This window comes from Phyllostomus discolor, chromosome 9 (assembly GCF_004126475.2).
Source record: "Phyllostomus discolor isolate MPI-MPIP mPhyDis1 chromosome 9, mPhyDis1.pri.v3, whole genome shotgun sequence".
Taxonomy (NCBI): domain Eukaryota; kingdom Metazoa; phylum Chordata; class Mammalia; order Chiroptera; family Phyllostomidae; genus Phyllostomus; species Phyllostomus discolor.
This window is the reverse complement of record NC_040911.2, coordinates 98,121,682-98,146,413: the sequence shown is the minus strand read 5'-3', so window position 1 is coordinate 98,146,413 and position 24,732 is coordinate 98,121,682. Positions and strand designations below refer to the sequence as shown.

The window sequence follows — 24,732 nt, the reverse complement described above, 5'->3', positions numbered from 1 at the left end:
AGTTAAGGGTGTCAGGACCTTGCTATAAGTTCTACGATGGGTGCTCGGTAAACAATCATTGGGTGACTCTTCATATATTTGCAAACGAGAAAGTAGCCTTTATACAAGTCTATCTTTATTTGTAAAAAATAATATACAACTAAAGCTAATTTGATTTTTAAAATCAAAGTTCAGTTAATGATAATGTACATTTTATAATAAAATTGTAGTAAAATACTGACATTTGATAGTTTAAACAAAGTATCATCCATGTAAAAATCATGTTGTCGTATGTAAAATTTAATTAGAAAATTCATAGTTCACAAAAAGTACATACATTTTGTTGAGAGCACATGAGAACATTATCATAAATTTACTTAAAAGTACAGAACAAAATTCACAGTTAAGCTTGACATTCGGTCCTAGAAAATTTTGTGCTGAGTCCACTGATATTTTTGTTAATGATGATACACTGGAAATAATTGGTTCAGACTACCCATGAAACGACATTTTATTGTATAACCAAGATCCATTGGTTTTACAATACGTCTAGTAATCAATTATTGTACCAATACGTGAGATCTAGTTGAAAACACCACTGACGATTAAAACAAAACATACTAGCAGCTTTCGACCCCCCACTGTCATGAACACCGCACACAGGACGAGTCTGTATTTTACAGTTAAAATGTGTACAAAAAGTCAAGCCCTGAAGTGTTTTCCCCCACAAGAGAAGTTCTGATGTTACAACTTTGTTGGAAAAAAAAAAAAGAGAGAGAGAGACAGAGAGAGGTAGTGTGTGAAAAGTGTTTTTACTTAAAACGCTGAACCCCTGGCACTGCTTATCAATGAATGTAACCTTACACATTATTATCATTGCTTTGCCATTCAAGAGTTGAACTTATAAAACTCACGGAATGCTAAAGCTAGAATGCCACTCAAAAACAGCAATGGTATGTAGTGGAAGAACGTGGGTGAATTCAAGAAAAACTACATCGCGGTACACATTGTTGAATTAGTAGTTAGTGGTTCAGTGACAATGTGTTCAGTGGTCATGTGAACAAAATACGTGTACGTATTCTGAGTCTCGTGATCTTCATTGAATCATGACTTTACTTCTTCATACATTTTGACCAGAGAGAGAAAAGAACCTTCAAAACGGAGTCCTTGGATTCTTCATTGTTTTAATAGCACGCAATTGTTATAAGGTATCCATACGAGCCCTACCATAAAATTAATCAATAAATAACTGAGAGTCCTATCTGCAAGCACGTAAGGAGGGGACTTACGCGCTCCACACTACTCTTAGTTTCTATGTACAAGCATACTGCAGTGTCTGCACACGCCACACGGCAGAACCAGGCAAGGAACCGAAGTTAGCAGCCTTACTCTTAACTTGTTCTAAGTGGATGCATTGGAAAGTAATAAATATCCTCATAAAATTAACAGTGATAAACTCTACCTGTCAAAGGGGAATACTATATAATTTTCATAAAGTGTAGGCAGTGTCCCTAGAAATCCCATGAAGGAAAACCCAAATTGTTCATATAAAAAGTGCATGAGTTTGTCCTGTGTGTAAAAAAATCTCTTCATTCCGGGTGCATTTTTTTTTTTAAATTCAAAACGATCCACACTACTCGTATACACTGAGGAGTACAGAAAGCACATGAACGACACACACACAAACCACCGAAGGGATGGTTTCCAGGGAGACGGGAAATGCGGCGGAGAAGAGGTCAAGAGGAGGCTGGGGTCAAGGGAGAGTCTCCCACACGCCCAGCGCCGATGGAACCGCCGTCCCGACTCAGAGTTACACCCATGTGGAGTGAGTTTGTGAGTGTGCGAGCACTACACTACAGGATGGACAAGCGTGGACCCGAGCAACGGTTACCAGTTTCTTCATTCAGGAACACCGTTTCGATGATTTATAACATAGGAAGCAACTCCTATAAATGATCAACTGTTTTGATTTCTTAGAAATTGGGGAAAAAAAGCACTTGAAAAAAAATTACTTGTTACAATTCGCAACAGAGGAACAACATTAAAAAATCAAAATAAAATATAGAGAACATAGGAGCTGAGGTCCCCAAGGTACCAAAAGATAGAATCAGACCTTTTTTCACATTAGAATTAATATATATATATATAAAGGAAAAATTAACCGGGCTCTGCACAGCAGGTTAAATACGCAACCACTCCACACAGAAATGACCGAGTCCTCTCACACGCGCTGAGAATGTGCCCACACATCCACCTCTCTGCAGGCAAAACAGCAAAAGCACGTCATTGCATCAGCAAAGGCCCCTTTGATTCAGACTTAAATTCACCTCTGACCCTCCCAAGTTTACATTAGCAATTATCAACCTACTAATTTTAATAACATTCGAAGCTTGCAATATTCTTGTTTCTCATGCCTACTCCGGGTCACTGGTTCAGAGGTATGTATGCGTTACGCGAGCCCAATCTACACGTCCCAACAGCGTCCTCACCCAGAAAACATTCGGTCGGTGGTTTCATAGCGTTATGATGGTCCCGTCCTCTTCTAAGAGTTTCCGATCTGGAACGCGCGCCTCAAACTCAGTGCTGGCGCCGCTGGCCACGGGCGCCAGGCTCCCTTCGCCCGAAGGAACAAAGCCGTTCTGCGCAGACTCCAAACTGAGCTCCACCTGCGCCAGCGACTCCAGGCTCTCCGCGTTGGGGACCGCTTTGGGGATCTGCTGCGGCGCCCCGTTGTCCTCGATAACGAGGTCGTCTTCGTCGCTGTCTTCGTCCTCCGGCTCGAAGCTCGGCTCGGCCTGCGGCGGGTAGCCGGGGAGGCTGTTATCCGTAGACTGGCCGGAGCTGCCGGAGGTCCGACTGTTCCTGACCACATTGTTCCTCTGGTTCGCCGGCCTCACCGTGATGATGAGGTTGCGGCTGTTGGCGATCATCATGTCTGTTACCTGGTCCAGGCTCTTCCCGGAAACCTCTATGCCGTTCACTTCCAGCACTTCGTCGTTGACAGCCAGCAGCCCCGTGCTCTGAGCCAGGCCCCCCGGCACCAGCCTGGAGATGAAGATCCCCGGGACCTTCTCTAAGCCGTGCGGCGTGACCCTGACGCTGGAGCCGTCCCGGATGTAGAAGCCGAGCGGCTTCTCCGTGCCGTACTTGTAAAGGCGGACCCTGCGATGCGTCTCTGGGAGGATATCCACGTCTATGATGGAGGACACGGGCCTGAAGTCCTGGGGCATGCTAATCACTATATGCGGCTTTTTCCTGTGGTTGTCGGGGCGCAGTACGTTGCTTAGAACGTTCTTCTTCTTTGTTAATGTGTCTGTACCAAAGGCACTGTAGTCTGCTTCTTCTGTTTAAAAATAAAATAAAATCATTATAGAGATGCCGTGAACACACCCATTTGCTTACAGTTGAACCCGTACAGAGAGAATGACTTAAATGTATTCCGTACATAAACACACTGGTTAAATATCAGCTTATTTGAAGCAGATCAAAATGTAGTGCCAATGACATGCTGTATCAGAAGAAAACCACTAGGTGGCCCTCTGGAGCACATGTCATAAAATTACTGGATGTGCAAGCTAAATGTGATCAAGCTCAATAACAATTAAACAACATTAAGAAAGGCAAATGAAATTCTGGGAAGCACTGGTAACATTCTTCAACAAGGTACTTAAAATAGATTTTGCCCCAGTTAATGACACAGCTGCTCGTCACTCCAGGCAGTTTTTCTTCCTGTACTGGAGGAATCTGCCAGACTCACGTTTTTTAGGTACAAATCTTCGCATTTTTAAAGGCTGACACCAGTTAAACAACAACAAAAAACCTATCTGAGCTAAGTAACCTCTGGGGGTTGAATTCACTCTTCAAGCCAACAGTTTATAATCTCTGACGTAAATGAAGGGAACACGGGGCACTGAACACCAGGCACCCCCAAACCGCACCGCTGAGGGGGGACCATCTGCCTCATCAGAGACGGAGAGGTAGAAAAGGGAAGGAAATTCACAGCAGGCACAAGAGGTGAAATCACACTTGAAAAACGACTAGAAAAAGGATACAATCAAAGAAAGACAAGCCCCCGCACCACGACCCCGAACTAGTTCAAAGTCCGGGTGTGGAGCCACTGCCACAGGGAGGGGAGCGTCACCACCGTCTGGGGCTCCGGTCCGCTTTCTCCCCGTGCCGCTCACCCCCCTCCCTGGTAACTGCCACCATCTTCATAAACACAGACACGGAGGGACAGGATCAGTGACAGAGAAAAGGCTGGACCCAGGCTTGCTTTCGAGGCCACGGCACCAAACACATTCGCAGAGTGAGTGCTTAGTGCCGACTGTGTCAGAGCACGGGGAACTGCGGTGTTCTTTTTCTCATGCTACTCGAAGCTTCTTCAAAAGTCAGTTTCAGCCCTGGCTGGTGTGGCTCCGTGGACCGAGTGCCAGCCTGTGAACCGAAGGGTCGCCGGTTTGATTCCCAGTCAGTCAGGGCACATGCCTGGGTTGTGGGCCAGGTCCCCAGTGCGGGGCACACGAGAGGCAACCACACATTGATGCTTCTCTCCCTCTCTTTCTCCCTCCCTTCCCCTCTGTCTAAAAAGAAAAAAAAATAAAATCTTTTTTAAAAAGTTAGTTTCAGAGAAATGTACAAGACTAGGGATACTTGATGGTTTGTTTAGGTTTTTTTTTGCATTTTTCCCTCCTGGGGGTAATTTTGTCTCATTTATAGATAGAGTATTTACATTGTGTTCTTACAGAGGCAGAAATTTATTTATAATTTGGCTTTGGAAATAAATCCATTGCCACAAGGATCTTTTTAGCAAAAGTTGGCCAAAAATCTAACAACAATTATCTTCTAAATGTTCTCTTTCAAAGTTATATATTTTCATTTTAAAACAATCAAGTTAAAGAGCCCACATAATAAATATAAGGAACACTCCAGACCATACAAACGGAAAACAAAATTAGGCTGCCTACATACCTACTCATGGGAAACCTGACCAAAAAAAGACCCAAATCTGCATAATTTGGCATCGCACCCAGTCTCTGTTTGAATGCTCCCTGCTAAAGTCTCAAAAGCTATGTGCCCCCCATACAAAGGCACCTTTGTTCTCCCACCTAGCTAACCAGTTTCCAGGCACTGGGAAAAAATATTTGGGCAGGAAGCCAGGGTGCAGGGTGTTAGTTTAAAGTGTAAAGGTGAATGTCCACATGGAACAGGAGTTCACTTTCTACCTGAGCATGTCTACCAGAGCCCCGAGCTCAGCACGTGACGGGAAGTTTGGAAACCCGGTGCATAGCAACCTTCCACTTGCGCGCACTAGGCTTACGCAACAGCACAGGCTGCGGGCTCCAGCAGCAACACCCCACTTATCTCGAGCCTGCTGCCCCGCTGACACTCTCCACCCAGGGATCTGACCAGGGCATGCCTGCGAGGCCTCTGGCCTGCCAAAGTGGGTGTCTCACTTCTTCTTGTGAGCTCCTGTGCTTGACTCACAGGCCCTCCTTGTGCGCCCCTTACCCTTTAAACATTACTTCTGGAAAGCCCGGTGCTCTCACTCCTCAGCCCACAGAACCGCCGAGGTTACACATTCAGAGTGAGGGGCAAGGCTCCACCCGTGAGTGGTGGGCACCGATGCAAGAAATAAAAGCCCACAGCAGATGAAAATAAGTCTGGGAAAGTAAAAAAAAGCTGTACGCAAACCCATCAGCATCCCCGCATAGTAACAAAACAGGAACAGTTCATGGCACGGCCATCAAGAAAGTTCAAGATGACGACCCGTCTGAAGTTTAGTAGGAAGACGGGGTAAAATAAAAGTTTCTGAAACTGTCCTGATCCAGGGGTTGAAGAGTTTATACAGTAAATATTTTAGGTATCGCAGGCCACACAGTTTCTGTTGCAAAAGCAGCCACAGGCAGTCCATTAAGGAAGGAACATGGCTGTGTTCCAAGAAAACTTTATTTACAAAACAGCCAGCAAGTCTTGGTTTGCCAACCCTTGTTCTAATCCAAAATGGTTAAATGAAATGGATCTGGGAATTTCACAAGGATTAAACACCACTTAAAGCAGTATTCAGCCCTGGCTGGTGCGGCTCAGCTGGTTGGAGCATCATCCCATTGACCAAAAGGTTGTGGGTTCGATTCCCCATTAGGGCACATATCCAGGCTGTGGTTCAATCCCTAGTTACGGCGCATATGAGAAGGCAACCAATTGATGTCTCTGTCACATTGATGTTTCTCCCTCTCTCCCACTAAAAGTAATGAAAACATGTCCTCGGGTGAGAATTAAAAATAAAGCAGTATTCAAGGTTTGCTTCCTAAGAAGAAATCCACTACCAAAGGTTGAAGAAGCACCGTGTATGTGGCCAAGCACTGTGCTCTGTGCTGCAGCTCCAGTGAAAGACACAGACAAGGTGCCTGGGTCCGCGGTGCTTACAGTCTAAATGGCAACCAACGACTCCAAATGACTCAAGGATCGCAGAGGCACCAAGAGCCGTGACCTCCACTGCGTGGTGCAAGTGTATAAATGGGCACCTAGCCTGGTTCTCGGAGCAAGGCAAGGCTTCTCTGGGTCAGCGAGCACCACGCTGAGACCGGACAGAAGGGCAGCGAATCAGGTAGAAGGGCGGGAAGGGTGCTGCAGGCACAGATGACAGAGAATAAAGAGGCGAACAGGAGGGGTAGACAAAGGTCCGATGAGCAGTCTCGCATGGCTTAACAGCAGGGATGCGCTCTACGAAACGCACCCATCCTTGGGTGGCTTCCTCGTGGTGGGAGCCTCGCAGAGTGACCTGAGCGAGCCTAGGTGGTGTGACCTGCTGCCCACCTGGGCTACGCCGCCTGGCCGGCTGCTCCCAGGCTGCCCGTACAGCAGGCCACTGCACGAAGCTTCACGAGATTAAATCAAGCGCCAGAGAAAATAACAATCAAGAGGCACAGGATGAGGATACTGCCGGCGTTAACAGGGCATAGTGCTCACAGCAAACTTTTTTCTTAATCAACAGGAAATAATCTATAAAACGAGGATGCAAAGTACAGCGCAGCACGACACACACGCAAACCCGGAGGGAACACAGTCCTCCACCCCCGTCATCAGGGCGTAAGCACTGCCCACAGCTGCACGTGCCGGGCTTTTCCAGGGCTGGCGGCCACGCCAGTGTGCTCACACCAGCACCAGCAGCACCAGCACGTGAGGAGGCAGCGCACTGCCACCTCATGCAGCTACCTCACTGGGCGACAGGAATTTTTCAGCTCCATTATGCTAATAGGGATCACCATATATGCAGGTGGGTTTGTTGACAGAAACCTCATTATGCGGCCTGTGACTGTGGAGAGGTTAAAGGGCAGGCGGGAGGGGGAGGGAGGAGTCCTGAGCCAAGTGGGAGGCAGCCAGGCCCTTCCCCCCCCCCCCCCCCCAAAGCAGGGCCTCCCAGGAAGTGCTAGGGATTATGGACTTCAGCCTGAGAGCAATGAGGAAAAATTCCAAGGGTTTCAGGTTTTTCTCTAAAGCTCCCTCTGGCCCAAGGCGGAGAAGGAAGGGACCCGAGGGAAGACAGGAAGCTGCGGTGGAGATTTAGGGTGGGACCTGGCCTGGAGCAGAGCCAGCAGAGATAGGGAAATACACCTGAAAATGATCAGAGCAGCCCTGGCGAGTGAACAACAGGGACGTGTCAGAGCGGCTCCCAGTTTCTGTCCTGAGAACCAGCGTCACCTTCTGAGGTGTGACTCCTCAACTCCTCTCCATTCAACTCTCAATCTCCGAGGCCGTGTCTTCCATTAAACTGTTCTTCACAGCTCACTGTTAAAACATATATCCCTGAGACCGTTTCCAAATCAAATCCTGATTCACTATAATATAACCCCTAGACACATCCACAAAATGAGGTCCACTCCCGGTGACGTTCTCAGAGGTTCTCAGAGGTCATTCGGAACCTGGCCAGGGACAGGTGTGCGGACCACAACACCCGTCCCGAGCGAGACCACGTGTGAGGCACGTCCCTGCTGGTGTCTCCGACGAACCCCTTTGACTGAACCCAAGATGTAAACGCATCTGCCGGACGCCGTTCAAGAGCGGGTCCCGCCGTGGCGGGCACATCCGACCAGCTCTGGTGAGGGATCCGCGCAGGTCAGCAGACCCCGGACTTGGCTGCTCACCATGACGGGCTTGGGAGCTTTTTAAAAATACACATTTCCCTGGCTGTGTTCCAAACGTACAGGAACAACCGGAGCGTTCCTTACAGCTACAACCTGGGGCTGTTTTCTAATGCTGTTGGCCACACAATACTAACCTAAACGAGAGAGGGAAAACTCTACTCTGTGCCTTCTCTTCCTCCCTCTCAGATAAACAAGGACACCCTAAACCCCCGTGCGGGTGGGCACTGGCAAAAGACCTGGGAATCCTCTCTGTGAAAATAACTTTTCAGATATCAGGTTTTTTGTTTTGTTTTTGCTTCCATGATAACAGCCCCAGGAACAGAGCATGGGGATTTTCTTCTAACAAACTACTATAAAACATAAACCTCTTCAGCGCTATCTTCAGGTCCAGGATATTAAGTGGCTCATGCATTCAGGCTCCCGCTCTTCAAAGAAACTGTGAATTCCAGGTCTTCAGAGGGTAGCTAATCTGCTGAAGGTGGGGGTGCGTCCTTGGAGCCAGGGCAGTCAGAAGGGACCCCCTCCAGGTTCTCTGAGCTAGGAGCTAAAGGTGGGAAGGGCGGGAGGGAAAGCTTTCTCAGGAGAAAAAGCAAGTGCAAAAGCAGAGACAGCAACCAAGCCTGAAGGACGGGACAAGGAGCCTTTGAAGGACACCTCCGGAAGGAGTTTATTCTGGATGCAAGGAAAAGCCAGCACAGGGTTTTAAGCAGGAATGAGTGGACCAACTTAATGTTAATTTTTTGCTTAATTCACATTTTGTATTAAATTTATATTTTATTTTTAAAATTATTTATCTTTAGAGAGAGGGGAAGGAAGGACAAAAGAGAAGGAGAGAAACATCAATGTGTGGTTGCCTCTCATGTGACCCCCCTACCCCCCAACTGGGAATTTGGCTCACAACCTGGGCATGTCCCTGACTGGGAATTGAACCAGACACCCTCTGTTTGCAGGCCTATGCTCAATCCACTGAGCCACACCAGCCAAGGCTTAAATTTATATTAAAAAAAAAAATTCTGTTGAATGGACTATCTATTTCTAAGCCAAACTCTAATTACTATTAATTGTATTGGATGTTTACCTCTACGACATAAAAGTTTTGTTGACATAGAAACATTTAAAAAGGAAACAGTAGAAGAAAACTGCCCTTAAAAGATGTCCCGATTAATCCCGTGATCACGTGTTACAATCCCAGCAACAAAAATAGGTGATGGTATAACCCAACTCTTATAATCGTTCTAACGAAGGGGATAACTGTCCAGTGGCAGTCGCTTAAAAAGAGCCATTCTACATTTGAATACACATTCCAAAAAGCAACTAAGTTTTTGATGAAAATGACAACTGCTAGCAAGAAAGGCCTACTCTTCAACAGTTACTTAAGTCACTCTGCTCAAAGTGACAAACTCTACACCGGGGCTCTGTCCTCCTCTCCCCACTGCCGCTCCGGCCCCTCCGACACACCGTGCGCTGAGGGTCTCCCCTCGGTCTCCACTAACAGTTCTGGTTTCCCACAGTACCGTGGCCCAAACTCACCAGCCACAGCCGCCTTTCTGCCCTAAAACCAAACGCATTTTCTTTCTAAGGCAACTCCTCTTCCAGAGTCTGCAGCGCACTGCAATTCATGCCAACAGCCAGATTAATCTCCTGACATAATCCTCTAATCATACCACACCCCTGAAAAAATTCATCTGGTGGGGGGGGGGGTGGCGATCTTAAGGAACATTGTGAGTTTGTTAGTATTTTGTAAATAATCAAGTGATACAGACACAGAGTACCCCTGGCAGTTTACTGAGCGGGTGGACTTTAGTTCCTCCAAACGCAGAAAAGCTAAGATACAGAATCAGTGGAATTCCAGAGCCCAGGGAGTGGTTCGGTGCTTATCAACGGACTGGAAAGAAAGTTTCATCTTCAAGGGTAATCCCTACCCATTCCCTGGCTTCCCGGGTTGGTTTACAAACACGGGGAGGCTTTAATCACCCCACCAACGCAGGGCCTGCTGCTCTCCCGCTGGCTTTCTGAACCAACCTCTTCCTTTACCAAAGGCAGGGAGTGAGCGGGCCCACGCCCCACCCATCCGCCTGCAGGAGGACAGACACACCCGTTAAAGTTAAAAAAAAAAAAAAAAAAAAAAGAGGACTCCAAAACCATTAAAATGCTTGCCACATGGAGTGGTTATTTCGAATGTTCATTTTGCAAGACTAATGGGAATGTTTCCATTCCTCCGAAATAATGCACTGCTACCCACTTCCCCAGGTAATTAAATAACGCTACGAAGAATGCCCTAAAACGGGAAGGAAACATTCCCTGGACACCTGCCCACCACATGCCAGGGCACTGCACGTAGCTCCTTTCCTCTTCCCGGCGAATCCGTGAGATACCGCGTTTGTTCTGCGGAAGAGGCGCTGAGATGCTGAGACCCGGGAAGGACAAGCCGCGCGTCCCGGCAGGTGCGCGTGAAGTGGCGAAGACGGCACCTGAGAGGTGGCTGCCGCCAGGCCCCAGGAAGTTTCTCTCGACTCCGAGGTCGTCCTCTTTCCCCCACGCCTTTTTGAATGCACACAATTTCACTCGATGGAGTGGAGATGCAATACATTCCTAACTTCTGTTTTTCTATTTTTAAAAAAATCTAAGAGGGCTATCAAGAAAGCAATTAAAACCACAAATTTTCCGGGTACGCTTAGTGAACTGGAAAGGTAATCATCGAACCAACAATATCAAAAATGTCTTAAACCCACTTGTTACTTACTGCGGTAAGATTCGCACAAAACGTCTGTCATCGAGTTGGTGGCAAAGTCTGTGTATCTCCCTGATGATGACAAACACGCGACTTCTCTTTCTAAAACAATCATCGTGAGCAGTGGGACTTACCCTTTTTTTGAATAAAAACCCTAAGCAGCGGGTTGGCCGTCGAAACGGCCTTGTGGTAATTATCGTCGTTGTTGATGGGCAGCAAGTCCCCGTGGACGTCGGTGTAGGCCACTAAGACGTCGACGTTGGGGATCTTGTGAACGTGCTGCAGCAACCCGTAGAACTCCTCGAACCTCCCCGGCTTTGATCTTTCCAGGGAAAAACGCCGGAACTCAGCTCCGAACTATTAAGTACAATAAACTCGTATTAATTTTAAAAAGGAACAGGGCTCGATTTTAAAATGCATGCCACAGAAACATGAGCAGGCATATTCACTCCCTGGATAATGAAGATCGTTCCAGCGGCACCGACTATGGTCGGAAACCTCGTTACGTGGAGACAAAACAGCACGAGGCACAGGAATGCGCCTTCCTGGATGCCGTGTCCCTGGAAGGCACTGCCTTCAAGAAAGAGATGCAAGTTTGACCCCGCCCCCGGGGGTACCCAGGCCTTACTGGGGACTGTCCTGAACACGGCCTCATCTCAAACCCCGCCTGCACCCCAGATCCTGACAGCGGGCCTCTGCTCACTCAGGCCATGGGGGGAAAGATGTGCCCGAGTCCTTCTTTCGACCGTTCGCAAGAAGCATCTCAGTTTCCTCCCCCCAGAAAGAAACTGCCATTTCACAGGAAGTGGCACGAACTCACAGCAAAACGTGTAACCTACACCAAGGGCTATGAGCCTCTCGGCATTTCAAGCAGGACACAGACGGAGGTGCACGGCATAAGAAACAGGTCCAGAGGTAAGCACCTTCCCTGTGTCAATGCCGTAAACGGCTTTATTAATCCACCAAACACATGTCCTACAACTATCCAATTAACGCAAGAAGTGTTTGTGTGCTTAGCACAGCATAGACCCTGGAGACCGAATGAGCGCGAGCTCACCAATTAGTGGACAGAGGGAAGAAGTTACATCAGAGAGGTGTTACCGGATCACACCGAGGGGGGGCGCACGAGGTCTCCACCAGGCCCGACGGTTCCCTTCACACTTCAGAGTGTCAGGTCCGCTTCCCTGCTCTAGAATCGCACCCGTGCTCCAGGTGCCGGGTCGTCAAGTGGTCCTCACTCAGCACTGAGGACTGACGGACTGCTAGCCCACGGAAACAGCATCTACAGGACTTACTGGGGGACTGGCATGGCACTTCCCCAAATGTGGGAACCCACGAAAGGCTGACCGGCCTTCCTCAAAAAGAGCACCAGCCACATAACTGTAATCGCCCTCTTGGGGATCACTGCGGAGACCAGATAGTAAAAGGTCAGTTAAGTCCTGAAGCCGATTTAAAAAAAAAAAATTTAAACAAATATTTGGCAGATGTGCTTGACATGTTTCTTCTTTAAGTAGATATTATGAGTAAGAAGTATTCATGTACCACTGATACAGCCATAAGCATCATGCAGAAAAAGTCCCGCACAGAATAATCTGAGGTTACAAATGTGTCGATTCCTTTTCCCGAGGACCCTATGGGTATCTGGAGTTACCGCCCTCACTCTACGAAGCAGGAGCTTATACCTACGCTACTTACTTCATTTTACATTAAAACTCACTAAAACCACCTCTTGCCTCTAATAAACAATTAAAAGTTTCCAAAACACATTCCTGAATCATAAACACGAACACTTGTCAAGAAAAGGAGGTGACTCATAGCCAGGCCTCTCGAAAAGTTTAGTCACACCTTCTCATTTCAAAGTAAATAAAAACTCGGAACACCCTGCGTATCAGAGTTAGTCTTATGATGCTATCAAAAGTCATGGTTTCTCCTTCATTTTTTTTTTTTTTAAATTCTGATATCACAACATAGGGCTCCTAGCGCTTTCCGAATGCAGCCCAGGGTTTATCGCTCCCCCACCCCGACACAGAAATGGGAGTGACATCTCAGAACTGAACATTCTAAGGCTGCAATGTTTTTCCTCAAGTGTCTGGGTGAAAATTCTGCGCCTCACATTTTTTCCCCTCTTGCTTAAACGTTATGATAAAAACAATGGAAAACTGTATGGCTTCACAGTAGATGTGCCCTTTTGCAAATGTTAGCAGGGAGAAAAGAGAAATTGTTATGCTTCTTGCATCAAAACAATAGGACTAAGGGAACTTGTTACTACATAAGGAAAGAACACTCAGAGAGAGATGAAACTGAGACCAAGCGACAACGCTTCTCCACACGAACCATTTCCAGCTTGTTGAGCCTGGGCTGGTCTGTCCTGATCACCCAGAATGTGAATCAACAGCCTTCTCCTACCACCTGTGGTACGTTCTAGAAATGCAAACTTAATTTTAACATACTGTTTGTCCCGGAATAATAACTAGCAAATGTACGGCTCAGAGGCTGTTCCAAGGTTATTAAAGGACACCACCTTGATCATTGATTAAGGACTTTCCCAACTCTGACGAAACACGAAGATAAATCGGTTACCAAAGAAGTCACATGGCAGCCGGTATCACAATTTAACTAGATTTATATTTGCATTATCCAGTACCCCTATTTGTACCATTTTTCCCTTCTGGGAGCAAAGATGATAAAGGTGACGCTGTTTTCTCTGCAGAAGAAAAAGGGATTTTTCTTCTGAAGTGTGGATTTGCGTATCACCTAGTTGTGGTTACAACCTAACCTCTTCCCGATGACTTCTGCAAAAAGCTGCCATGCCGCGAAAAAGGAAACATTGTTTCAGACATCCATCCCAATATTTTTAAATGGTAAAGATGACAAGTGTTTAATTTACTCCATTAAAAAAATGTGTCAACCATATCTACTTGAAACACAGACGCACGAGAAATAGTGCCTACACTGTGCCTATTTATCAGCAGCTAGAGTAACAGTGGGATGACGCTTCAGTCCCTGCAGGTTCTCAGAATGCCTTGATTCTATTTAAGAGCCAGGGTTCACTAAAAGTGCAGTATGGCGGGTCAAGTATATAATATAGGTTAGACAGAAGTATGGGACAGATTCGCCACTCAGTTGACAGAAGGGAGGAAAGCCTGAAATTCCAGTCCCCAAGTGCTTAAGGGTTCCTAGTCGGACAGATTAATTACTGTTTGGTTGTATTTATCAGTGTACCTAGGGTTCCTACTCATTTTCTCCCTATGATTAAAAAAATTAAAGACTTGTTACCAAGATTAGAACAACACACTGAACTTGAAGATCATGCCATACCGTGTTTTTCTTTTCTTTACCTCAGCTCCCACAAAAGCAAACTAGATTCGTAACAGAAGTGCCCCTAGAAGACTCAGCCTTTGGGCACCAACCACGAGCACCACTACACTGCTGGAAGGAAAGCTCTCTATCTTTTCAATCATCTTAACCTTTATTTTAAGCAGGTCCCTTCTTTGATTTGCTACAGCAGTTCCAGGGGGGACACAGGGAAGAGTGTACACCTTGCATTGCTTTGATGGCACTCCTAGTCTTCCTCAACAGAAGGCTTTCGGAAACTAGTGCCTGCCCTGATACAAGAGTTAGGTGGCAGATAACACTGTAAAATGATTTTTAAAAATGAATGTAGACATGCTTGATGTGATGATCTCATTACAGTAACTTACAGAGCGGTGTTTATCAACTCTAGATAATAAAAGCCATTCTCCCCACAGGCTCCAAGCTTTCCTTACCCCACTTCCCTTGCATCCTAAGCAGCCTTAGATTCAACTGTGTTTCATTCTTTCTAAAGTTGACATGCTTTTACTTTCTCCTCCTCTTCTGTGTGTGTTGGTCTCCCGGGCCCTATGTGACATGTCCTCGGGGCCCAGCCACTGTCCTCTCTTTTGTATCCTGTAAAGTCTAGAAGTTACTCCGTGAAAAGGCTCTCAGATTTGGTCATAAAAGCAGAGCCTGGAGAAGTCATAACCTTTCTAAGCCCCCGTCTTCCCCAAGAATTACACCAGACAACGTAAGCTCCTTTCAGCTCTTCAGTGCATGGAATACTTGCTCCAGATGTTCCCGTGGCTGTGGGTCACCCTCCCATTCCAGCTCAAACCCTCCTTTGGAACGCATTCCCTAACTAATCCCTATAGACTACCCTGCTCAGGGAGCCTGGCAGTTTAGGAATTCAGTGGATACCTAAGCAATTATCAGCAGATTTGGCATACCGCTGGTCAAGAATGAAAACACTTCGTGAGAAAAGGAGCATGCTGGAATGAAAAGAGCATCCAGGCTCGAACTGTAAAGTGCTACTCAAACGAAAGGTGATAGTGTTAATTTTACAGATTCAATGCATACCAAAGTTAGGGCCAGAAAAATTCCTAGCAAGAAGCAAGGGCTAACTTTCAAAGGGCCCTTGAGCTCTCTGGGCTCTCTCACCTCCCGTTGTAACTCTGAGCCACTGAAGGGGGTAACAGTTGGTGACCACGGGCGTTCCCAATACCTTTTACTCATAGGCCGGGAGGTGGAATTCCCCCAAACGTTTTGAAACCACTCTGCCTTCAAACGGCTTGGGTGTACCCCGGCCCTTACTCCCACCCTCGAACACGAATGAGATGTTAAGGAACGAGATAAAGTGCTCCAATGGTTTTCTACCTACCTGGGCCAGGAGCAGACACAGGCCTTACCCTCCTCCCCTTCTCAGCAAGTTTATTATCCACCATCTCTGGCCTCCAAACCCCACTACCGCGCCCCCCACCGCCCCGGACGCCGGGGCAGCTCCCCAGGCCGTCCCCGGCCAGCTCCTGGCCTTCCCCAGGCCCCCGCGTTCCCATCAGCTCGGCCGCTCCGCCCAGGCAGGGCCCCGCGCACCTTGCTCTTCACCTCCATGGTGCCCAGGCAGCCGCTGCCCGCCCCGTGTCGGTGGCTTCGGTTCATGCTGAGGCCGGGCCCCGCGGCGGCCTCTTCCAGCCGGGCCGCCCCCCGGGAGCGCGGGGAGAGAGTGCGCGGCCAGAGGGCTCTGGACGTGGCTGCGGCCCGGGAGCCTCCTCACAGGCACCTGCAGAGGGACGGCTGCGGCTCGGGTCTCCGCGCAGAGCTCTGCTCGGCTGGCTCCTTACGCGGCAAGACCGAGGGTCCGACTGGCCGCGCGGCGGGCGGGGACGCGACTCCCTCCCTCCGGGCCTCCGCGGCACCCGAGAAGGAGGAGGAGGAGGAGGGGGCGGAGCACCGGCGACAGGAGCTGCAGCCGCGCGCTCGGCAGCTCCTCCCGCGAGCTCGCGCGCGCGCGCACCCGACCCTGGCGGGAGCCGCGTCGCGTGCGCGCGTTCACCTGCAGCCTCCTTGCAAGCCTGGAAGACTCGCGCTCCGTCCACACCCAATAGGAAGCGCGCACCTGCGCCCGCGGCGCCAACCAATCGGTACGGGCCTTGCGCTGAGCGTGGGCGGGCCACCTTCTCGAAAGTCCCGCCCACCGCGGGGCGATTGGCCTCGCTCAGCGAGGGAGGGGCGGGATCACCTGAAGCCTCGGGCCTCTGTGACTTAGCAGGAGAGCTAGAAAGCGCATGCACGAGCTCTGGAGTTCCCGCCCCCAGATGGCAGGCCGGAAGCGCGAGCGCACCTGGCGACTTGCTGGGGTGGGTGGGCCTTTTGCGCACGCGCAGGCGCACGCCTGGTTGTCCCGGTCCCAGCTGGAGCTGGCACCCCGCTGGGAGATGGAACGCGCGGCTGGGCGCGTTGCCCAGGCGCTGTAGGGCGGATGGGATCCACCGTCCCCTCCCGCTGACACTGTGGGATGCTGCAGCCTGAAACAACGCCCCTCCACCACCCATTTGCATCCTTTAGGTGTCAGTCTGCAACTCTGGTTGTAAAATTCAAGTTTTCCCGCTTCTGCTACAGTTACAAGGGCTCTTCTGACTTGGTTTTGTCCGTAGCAACTCTTTCTGCAATCCATCAGGTCCCGAGGGATTGCGTGTGTGCTTAAAGGGAGGGAAAGTGGGCCAGGGCCCGAGATGGCTCCTTGCAAGTCTGGCTTCCCTCAGGAGTTCTCCTAGACAGGCCCTCCAGGGCTTTCCTTTTTTCCTTCGTTCTTCTTTATTTGTTTTTAATCTCTGAAGTCTTCTCTCCTATCCCCCATCCACTTCTTGGTCATTTGTTGCTTCCACCCATGACAGCCTCCGGATTGTGTTCATCACCCGTGATGGAGCTGTGTCCCTGATAACAAAAGATTGAAGCCTTCTCTCCAAATGCCCTCTCTCCCAGGGACGCTGTTTAGCATTGGTCATTGGTTGTGTTGGGGAGGTGAGAAGGAGACCCCTAAGTTCCCCCACCCACCTGCAAAAGGGCTCACCGCGGGACTGTGCTCAGCAAGGAGATATTGAGTCCTCTAGTGAGCTGGGCCTGGGCCTGCGGGCAGTTCTAACCTGAGACCACCGGCCAGGAAGGGCTGGTTAGGGTGCTTCCCTTCCACCTGCATCCCCAGGGCTTTCCTCCCCTCATCTCAAATTCCCTCCTAACACCTTGCACACCTCCTTCCCAGGCCCTGTGACTCACAGTTGCAGTTTTCCCGTGGTTTTGTGTGTGTGTGTTTTTGTGAGTAATCCACCTCTGCCCCAGAATGAAAGCCGTGGGAAGACAAGGACCACATCAGCTTTGTTCATTGTGAGCATGTAGCATGTGGTACCTGACTCCCCGCAGGTACTCAGGTATGTCTTTGCTGGGTGCTGGTACTGGAGGAGTGTGTTTTCTCCGTGCTAACTTCGCCCCATCTGGGCTCAAAGGTGAGAAACCCCCCCCTTTTTTGCCAGAGGGGTTCAGGTCACCAAACGCCTGTGGGGGAATTTAAAGATTTTCTAGCAGCCCTGGCTGGCATAGCTCAGTGGATTGAGCGCAGGCTGTGAACCAAAGTGTCGCAAGTTCGATTCCCAGCCAGGGCACATGCCTGGGTTGCAGGCCATAACCCCCAGCAACCGCACATTAATGTTTCTTTCTCTCTCTCTCTCCACCCCGCCTTCCCTCTCTAAAATTAAATAAATAAAATCTTAAAAAAAAAGAAAAAAGGTTTTCTAGCCAATTTGGGTGGCAGTACAGGGGGAAAGGGTACCCACAGCTGCCTTCACCACTCCTGTTTAAAAGTCCCCACCTTGGGACCCAAGCCAAGCTAGAAATGAGTGTGGTCCTGTGATGGGGCAGGGGCATGGTTTGGTCTCAAGACCCCTTCATAACTCTTAAAAATTATGGAGGCCCCAAGTATTTTGTTTGTATGTGTTATGCTTTCAATATTCATTGTATTAGAATTAAAACTGAGAAATGTTTTAAATTGTTTATTTATTGACTTGAGAGAGAGAGAGTTGTTGCCCCACTTATTTACGCATTCATTAGTTGATTCTCGTATGTGCCCTGACTGGGGACTGAACACGCAACCTTGGTGCTTAAGGATAACACTCTCACCAACTGAGCTACCCGGCTAGGGCAAAACTGAGAAATGTTTTAAACACAAGAATACATAAGCACAGTAGTCATCAGGGTGATGCTGTGACGTCATGTCCCTTCTAGAAAACTCCATTGCATACCTGTGAGACGAGGGTGAGAAGAGCAAGTGACATCACAGTACGGTGGAAAGTTTTGACTTTTGAGACTCTGGTAAGGTCCCAGGGACCCCACTTTGAGAACCGCTGACTAGAAAAAACATGTCACAGTCTTGAGGGATCTCCATTCCCAGGTGTCACCCTCCGTTCCCCAGCCGCCAGGGCCACGCCCTGGGAACAAGGGCCTCAGCTCTGTGTGGGCGATTGGTTGGGTGGTGGAGCTTTATTGCTGTTATCAGTTCTGATTTATCAGGCTCTTTTTAAAAGGAAGTTTGTGGGTGCCAACACACCTGCGTGGGCCCTGCATTCCTGGAGGTGTCGTCACATCCTCTCTCCCCTCCCCCAGGGTGTGGCATCCCTCTTTACTTGGACTTTCCTTTCTCGAAGGGAGGGCCGGGCCAGAGCTTCCTGGATCTCCTAAGCAGAACGCGCTGTGCTGTGGGGCCTGCTCCACAGTGGGCCTGGGCCCGGGCCGTGTGAGGGAGGAATGCAGAAAATGGCCTGGATTTGATAAAGGCGCTGTGGAGGCGGGAGCCCTTTCATCCCCAGAGCTGTTAGGGCCCCAGGTCTGTTCCCAGGGCCCGAATTTCAGCCTTTCTTGAGAAGCAGGAAGCCCAGAGAAAAACAAGCCCAGGGAAGGGTTTGCATGCCTGTTTCTTTGGTTTGAAGACTGAATCCTAATCTTACTTCTCTCCCTCACCCCTCCCCACCCCCAAATCCTCCAGCTAAAGCCGATCAAGACCTACGGGTACAATGAAAAGCTAGTCCCATGCCTGGGAGAATTAAGACTCAGTGAGGTAGGGCGATAAGCTAAGGCGAGTGTATGACGCAAACTCTATAAATTACAGGTTCACCAAATCATTCATTGGGAACTGGCTACCCCTGATTATCACACCCCCACGCTGTCGGACCTCTCCGGCCCATCCTCACCGCCTGAAAGGACCTAGTGAGGGTTACATTTCTGCTTAATCCTCTTCCAGACTTTCTGTCTTTTAAGTTCTTCTATGCCTTAACACACTGTGATGTTCCTCCAGTGAAAGAGTTTGTAATTTTCCACAATTACTTTTACTGATTCATGTCATGCACAATGACACCTTTTTCTTTCCTTCTTCCTCCAACTCTTGGCGGGGGGCGGAGGAGGGAAGAGGTAGCAAGAAGTCATACCTAATGGTGGTGAGGTCTTTTTCAAGAAGTTTCTCTCGCCAGCTCTTTTTCTCCTTGACTGCTCACGTTCTGGTTTTGATGGAGCTGGTTAATAATTCTCTGAGAAAGAGTTGAAGTGTGTATTTATGAATCTGAGACTACTCACCAAAGCATTTTAAGCTCTTTAGCAGAGGCGGAATGAAGTCACATGGCCTGTTTTCTGGTTAATAGCTCATAATACTCCAGGACTTGGCGTGGGGGCGGGGAGCGGGGCTCACAGCTCCAGAAACTGGCCTTTCGGAGGAGAGATGCCCTTCTAGGTAAACGCCCACCTTTGTGGGAGGCACTTTGCTCCAGGTGCCGTGCATGAACCCGGCCCTTGAGGAGCTGACCTTTCCCCTCTCTGGGACTCAATTTCTCCATCTGTACATGCAGGTGCCTGAGTGAGGTCATCTCCCCAGTCCCATCCAGCTCTGAGCATCCTGCAGCACCCGGGGGATGATGAAGATGGATCATTATTTCAGTATTACCAGAGGTAAAACTGGAAAGGAAGGGACGACGATCTTCCCTTCAGGGTCGACAGACAGGCCGAGGTTGCAGCCGTCAGCTAAAATAGTCCAGTTCCTAGGAAGTGTCGGTGATGATGATGAAAACTACCCCCCATGAGGGTCCTATCAGGTGCCAGGAACCGGGCACATCTTTCCCGAGGATTATCTTATTTACGTTTAAGCAGCAGCATGAAAGGGCTTTGTATTTGGAGGCTCTCCACTCGTAGGTTTGTTGTTTTTTTTTTAAGTGGTCGGTGTTCATTGGACCCCTTGCTCTGCCCCTTGCCGGCTGGGTGACCTGGACCCTGTTCCTTTAACCGCGCGGAACCTCAGATTCCTCCTCTCTCCAGGAAGATGAGGACACCCGCCTCACCACGCTGTCGCTGGGGTCGGACGAGAAGCCCTTGCAAACCTTCAGTGCAGTGTGAACATTAGTGGTTATTATTATTATTATTTTTAAAGATTTTATTTATTGAGTTTTAGAGAGGGAAGGGAGGGAGATAGAGAGAGAGATATCAATGTGCAGTTGCTAGAGGTCATAGCCTGCAACCCAGGCATGTGCCCTGACTGGGAATCGAACCTGCAACACTTTGGTTCGCAGCCCACACTCAATCCACTAAGCTATGCCAGCCAGGGCTAGTGGCTATTCTTTAACAAATAATATTGCCTATGGAAGCCTTTGGAAAAAGAAGCCCTCGAAATAAAACAGAAAGGTGAAATAAACCATTCCTCTTTGTTTTCACCCAGGGCAACTTTTTCACGGGCATCTTTTAGAAAGGCCGAAAGACGCTGAGAACGTGACGCGGGCCAGGTGCCTGCATTCAAATGCTGCCTCTGCCCTGTCCTGGCTGGGTGACCCGGGCAAGTTCTTAGCCACCCCGTGACCCTTGGTTTCCACATCTGTGAAGTGAGGATGCTCAGAGAACGACTGGTCTTAATTCAGGACACCAAGCACTCAGGATGGACTCAGCCCAGAGTCAGGGCTCCATAAATGTTACCTTTTATTGTCCTTATTGCTGTCTGGTTATTTTTATTACCTGCTGCTGTACTAGAGTTCGTTAATGTGACATGTATTACATAAACCCCAATGGTGGATATGACACTGTGTCTGACGTGGAGATAAAGGGTAATAAAAAGGGGGGAGAGAGAGAGAGAGAGAACGAAGACATTCCTGACATCAGCAAACATTCCTCGAGCTCTTGCCAGGATCAGGCAAAATAAAACCCCCACAACCATGAATATGATAGACTGCTTACCTCCAAGGAACTGTAGTTGAGAAGTCAGATCCACAGAGAGGTGTCTTCTGGAAGTGGGGGGCATAGCTGTTAGAGGGTCCAGGGGGGTAGGAGGATGCTGGAGTGACCACCCAGAGATCACACCTGGCTCTTCCACCTACCAGCTGTGGAACTCCAGGCACCTGCCTTAATCTCCCTAAGACCACTTTCCACAGCAGTGACCTGGAGATAGTAACAGTCTCTCCCTTCTGGGAGTTAAGAAACATTTGGTGCGTGTCTGTGACGTGCCAGGCACTGTTCTAGATGGTCACTGTAGTAGAGAAGACGGGACAGAGCCCCTGTCCTCCTGGAGCGGGCGATCCAGGTGAGAGAGCCAGAATCCACGAATTGTTTAGTTAAACTCTATAGTGTGTTCTTGCTAAGAGCCTTGGAGAAAAGTAAAGCAGGGAAGGGGGATGGGGGCGGGGGAGCAGGCAAGGTATAGAAGGAGAGAGAAAAATTTAAAAGGGGTGGCCGGGAAAGCTAGAGGTAAGAAGTGATCCTCTGGTTTTTCTGGTCGCCCCCGTCCCCCCTCTCCCAGGTGGTGGGGGAGCCTTCCCGGCAGGGTGCTGCCGGGGCGTGAGGATTAAAGGTGATAAAGCTCCCTCAGTGCCTGGCATGCAGCAAGGGCTTGGAAGACACCAGCTGTTATTTTGAGGCATTACTCAGTACGAGGGCCAGAGATGAAACGGGGCGGGGGGTGGGGGGGAGCCGAAAAGAGAGAATGACTGAGTCAGCCCAGGGAGGTCTGGAGTGTTTCACGGGTGAAGTGACCCGTTCGAGCAAGGGCCGAAGAATGAGGAGGAGTTGCTGGAGGCGTGGGGATGTGCCGTGAGACCCGGAGGAGGCATTCCAGGGAGAGGGAGCTTCCCAGCAGGCATGTGGGGGCAGGGAAAGAACAGGGTGCTTCCCCGGGTCAGTGAGCGGGGTGTGGGCGTGTGCTGGCGGGGGGCCTCTCTGGAGATGGGGAGCCGGTGAAGTGGGTGGGAGCCAGAGGACGAGGGCCCCAGAGGCCTTGGGGACGAGACTGTGTTTTCCCCAGTTGGTGCTGGGGGGAAAAATATCTTAAAACCTAGGCAACGAGAGGGTCAGGTTTGTGTTTTCCTAAGCTCCAGCGAGGAGGTAGGCACTGGGGACAGCACCTTAATGAGTCTTGCAGGGAAGGCAGTGATTAGATGGCAGAGTGAGCGGTATGGTCCGTGAGACTTGGGGAGGAGGCAGGACATCCGTCCGTTCCTGTATTCATTAGCTCCGTGCACCTTTCGTGAGGTCCTGGGGCTATGCACCAAGCACGGGCTGGGTGCTGGGGCTGCTAAGGGGGCAAGACCACCTCTTTGCCTAAGAGAGACCGAGGTTAAGCAAGTGTCACCTGCAAGACGGCTTTGTGGCCGGGGCAGGTGGCTGAAAGGAGCAGAGAGGCTGGGAGCGGGTGGCAGAGCAGAGAGCCTCAGGCCAAGCACAGGGCTCCCTCCAGCTGGTGGGGCTCTGCGGGCTTCCCCGTGGCAGGTTCTGATTCTGTAGGAGAGGCTGGATACTCGTGCGTGAAACTTCCTCATTTTTAAATGACGGCAACTGATCAGTCAGCACGGCGACCGAGAATAAGCGGAGTGAGTGTGGGTACGTGTGCGTGTTTTCTCCGGAGGACGGGGAAAGCTCTGAGGCGACGTGGAAGTCTCAAGAGGTGGAGGGGCCAGCCAGGGGCAAGACGGGAGCGTCTGAAGAATGAAAAGGAAGGCCGTGTCTGGAGTCTGGAGCGTCCAGATGGAGGAGCCCGAGGGCGAGGCGGGGGAGGCCGGTCCTGCAGGTCTGCAGACCTCGGGGAGGGGGTTGGGTTTCACTCCCAGCTCAAGGAGGAGCCACCTCCGAATAATTATAAATAACTTTAAGGTCTGCGATGGCCTCTGAGTCCAGACCTAGAGGAAGGAGGAAAGGAAAAGGGGGCGGAGGGAGGAGAATGGGGAGGATGAAGTAGTTCCCAAAGCACTCACTCGTCCCCACGCAGAGGACGGTGGGACTGATGGGACAGCGAGGCAGGGCGCATGCTGGGATGAACTCCCGGCCCCCTGGTCACCCTTGGGAGGTGACATTTAAATAGGGAGGTCGACACCATTTTATAGAGATCACTGAACCAGGGGCTTGGGCTCCTCTGGATTCTGTCTTGCAGGCCAGGGTGTCCTACATGTGCCCGAGGATAAGAATCGTCCTGGGTGCTTGTTAAAAATCCAGATTCCAGGGCCCCTTCTGTGGTCCCACGTCTGGGGGTCTGGAACGGGGCCCAGGGAAACTGTAACCTGAACTATTATTCTCCGGGGGAGTCCTACCCTCGGGTTAAGTCTGGGAAAGGCTGGTGTGGGCATGTCGTGGTCGGTCTCTGGCCTGGGAGTCGGAGACTGGCCGTCTGGGACAGATAGCCTCAGGGAAAGAAAGCTCGAGGGAACACCTGGGAAGAGGTCTCTGAATTTGTTGGGACACAAGGCGGGGCAGGTCCGGATTTGGGTTGTGCAGAAAACTGTATTCGAGGGGGAGGCTTACAACAACAGGGATTTGTTTTCTCACGGTCCTGGAGCCAGAGTCCAAAATCCAGGTGTGGGCAGGGTGGGTTCCTTCTGGAAGCCGAGGGAGAAGCGGATGCAAGGCCCCTCTCCTGGCTCCCGGGGGCTGTCGGCGTGGTCAGCGTTCCTGGGGCTTGCAGGGGGCACCCCTCCGGTCTCTGATTTGTCCTCACAAGGACTTTTCCCCGTTTTAACTTTTAGATTAGATGCCGCCTCGAAGACGAAGAAAGGGAGAAGGCCATGGGGTTCGTTTAAAAGCTGCTTGCCTGGCATGTGATAAATTCCTCCAATACTTGTCCCGTGAATGGACAGAGACGTTTGTTGGGGACTTTGGGGGTGTGTTGTCAGTGGCTTAGGAGGAATAAAAGGCACATTGAAGGCCCCTGCAGTATGAATAATGAGGGAATAAGAGGCCATGGCAACCAATCACGAGGGGAACGAGGGCAGCCGGAGGCGGTCACAAACAAGGACAGACAAGTGTCCCGGAGCCCTGACATGTGTGGGGTTGCTGCTAAGGAGGGTGCGTGCCTGCTCTCCTCTGGTCTGAGGTCCGCCGACTCACCCGGTTCGCCTGGGGCTGTCCCACTTTTCATGCTGAGAGCCCCGGAAAACCCCAGAAAAGTCTTAGCAAACACTATTTCATCGTCACGAAAACGGAGGGACAGTTATCCCCTTCGTTTCAAAGATGAGGAGGACACCAGCCACAGAGAAGTGACTCGCCCAGGGTCCCACAGGTAAAGTGGCAGAGCCGGTGCGCAAAGCC

General features: G+C 50.0%; 1 protein-coding gene and 1 long non-coding RNA gene across 2 annotated transcripts; one reads left to right on the top strand and one right to left on the bottom strand.

Annotated features, from left to right (window-relative positions):
* Positions 1-263: 263 nt before the first annotated feature.
* On the bottom strand, positions 264-16,055 carry PARD6B (par-6 family cell polarity regulator beta). The gene is made up of 3 exons (XM_028524535.2): positions 15,739-16,055; positions 10,986-11,208; positions 264-3,322 (listed from the first exon to the last, which is right to left on the bottom strand). The coding sequence occupies exons 1-3, from the start codon at positions 15,802-15,804 to the stop codon at positions 2,493-2,495; spliced, it is 1,119 nt and encodes a 372-aa protein (XP_028380336.1). The 5' UTR covers positions 15,805-16,055; the 3' UTR covers positions 264-2,492.
* Positions 16,056-19,708: 3,653 nt separating this feature from the next.
* LOC118496857 lies at positions 19,709-21,243 on the top strand. The gene is made up of 2 exons (XR_004899414.1): positions 19,709-20,130; positions 20,891-21,243. It is a non-coding gene; the product is annotated as an uncharacterized LOC118496857 (long non-coding RNA).
* The last annotated feature ends 3,489 nt before the right edge of the window (positions 21,244-24,732 follow it).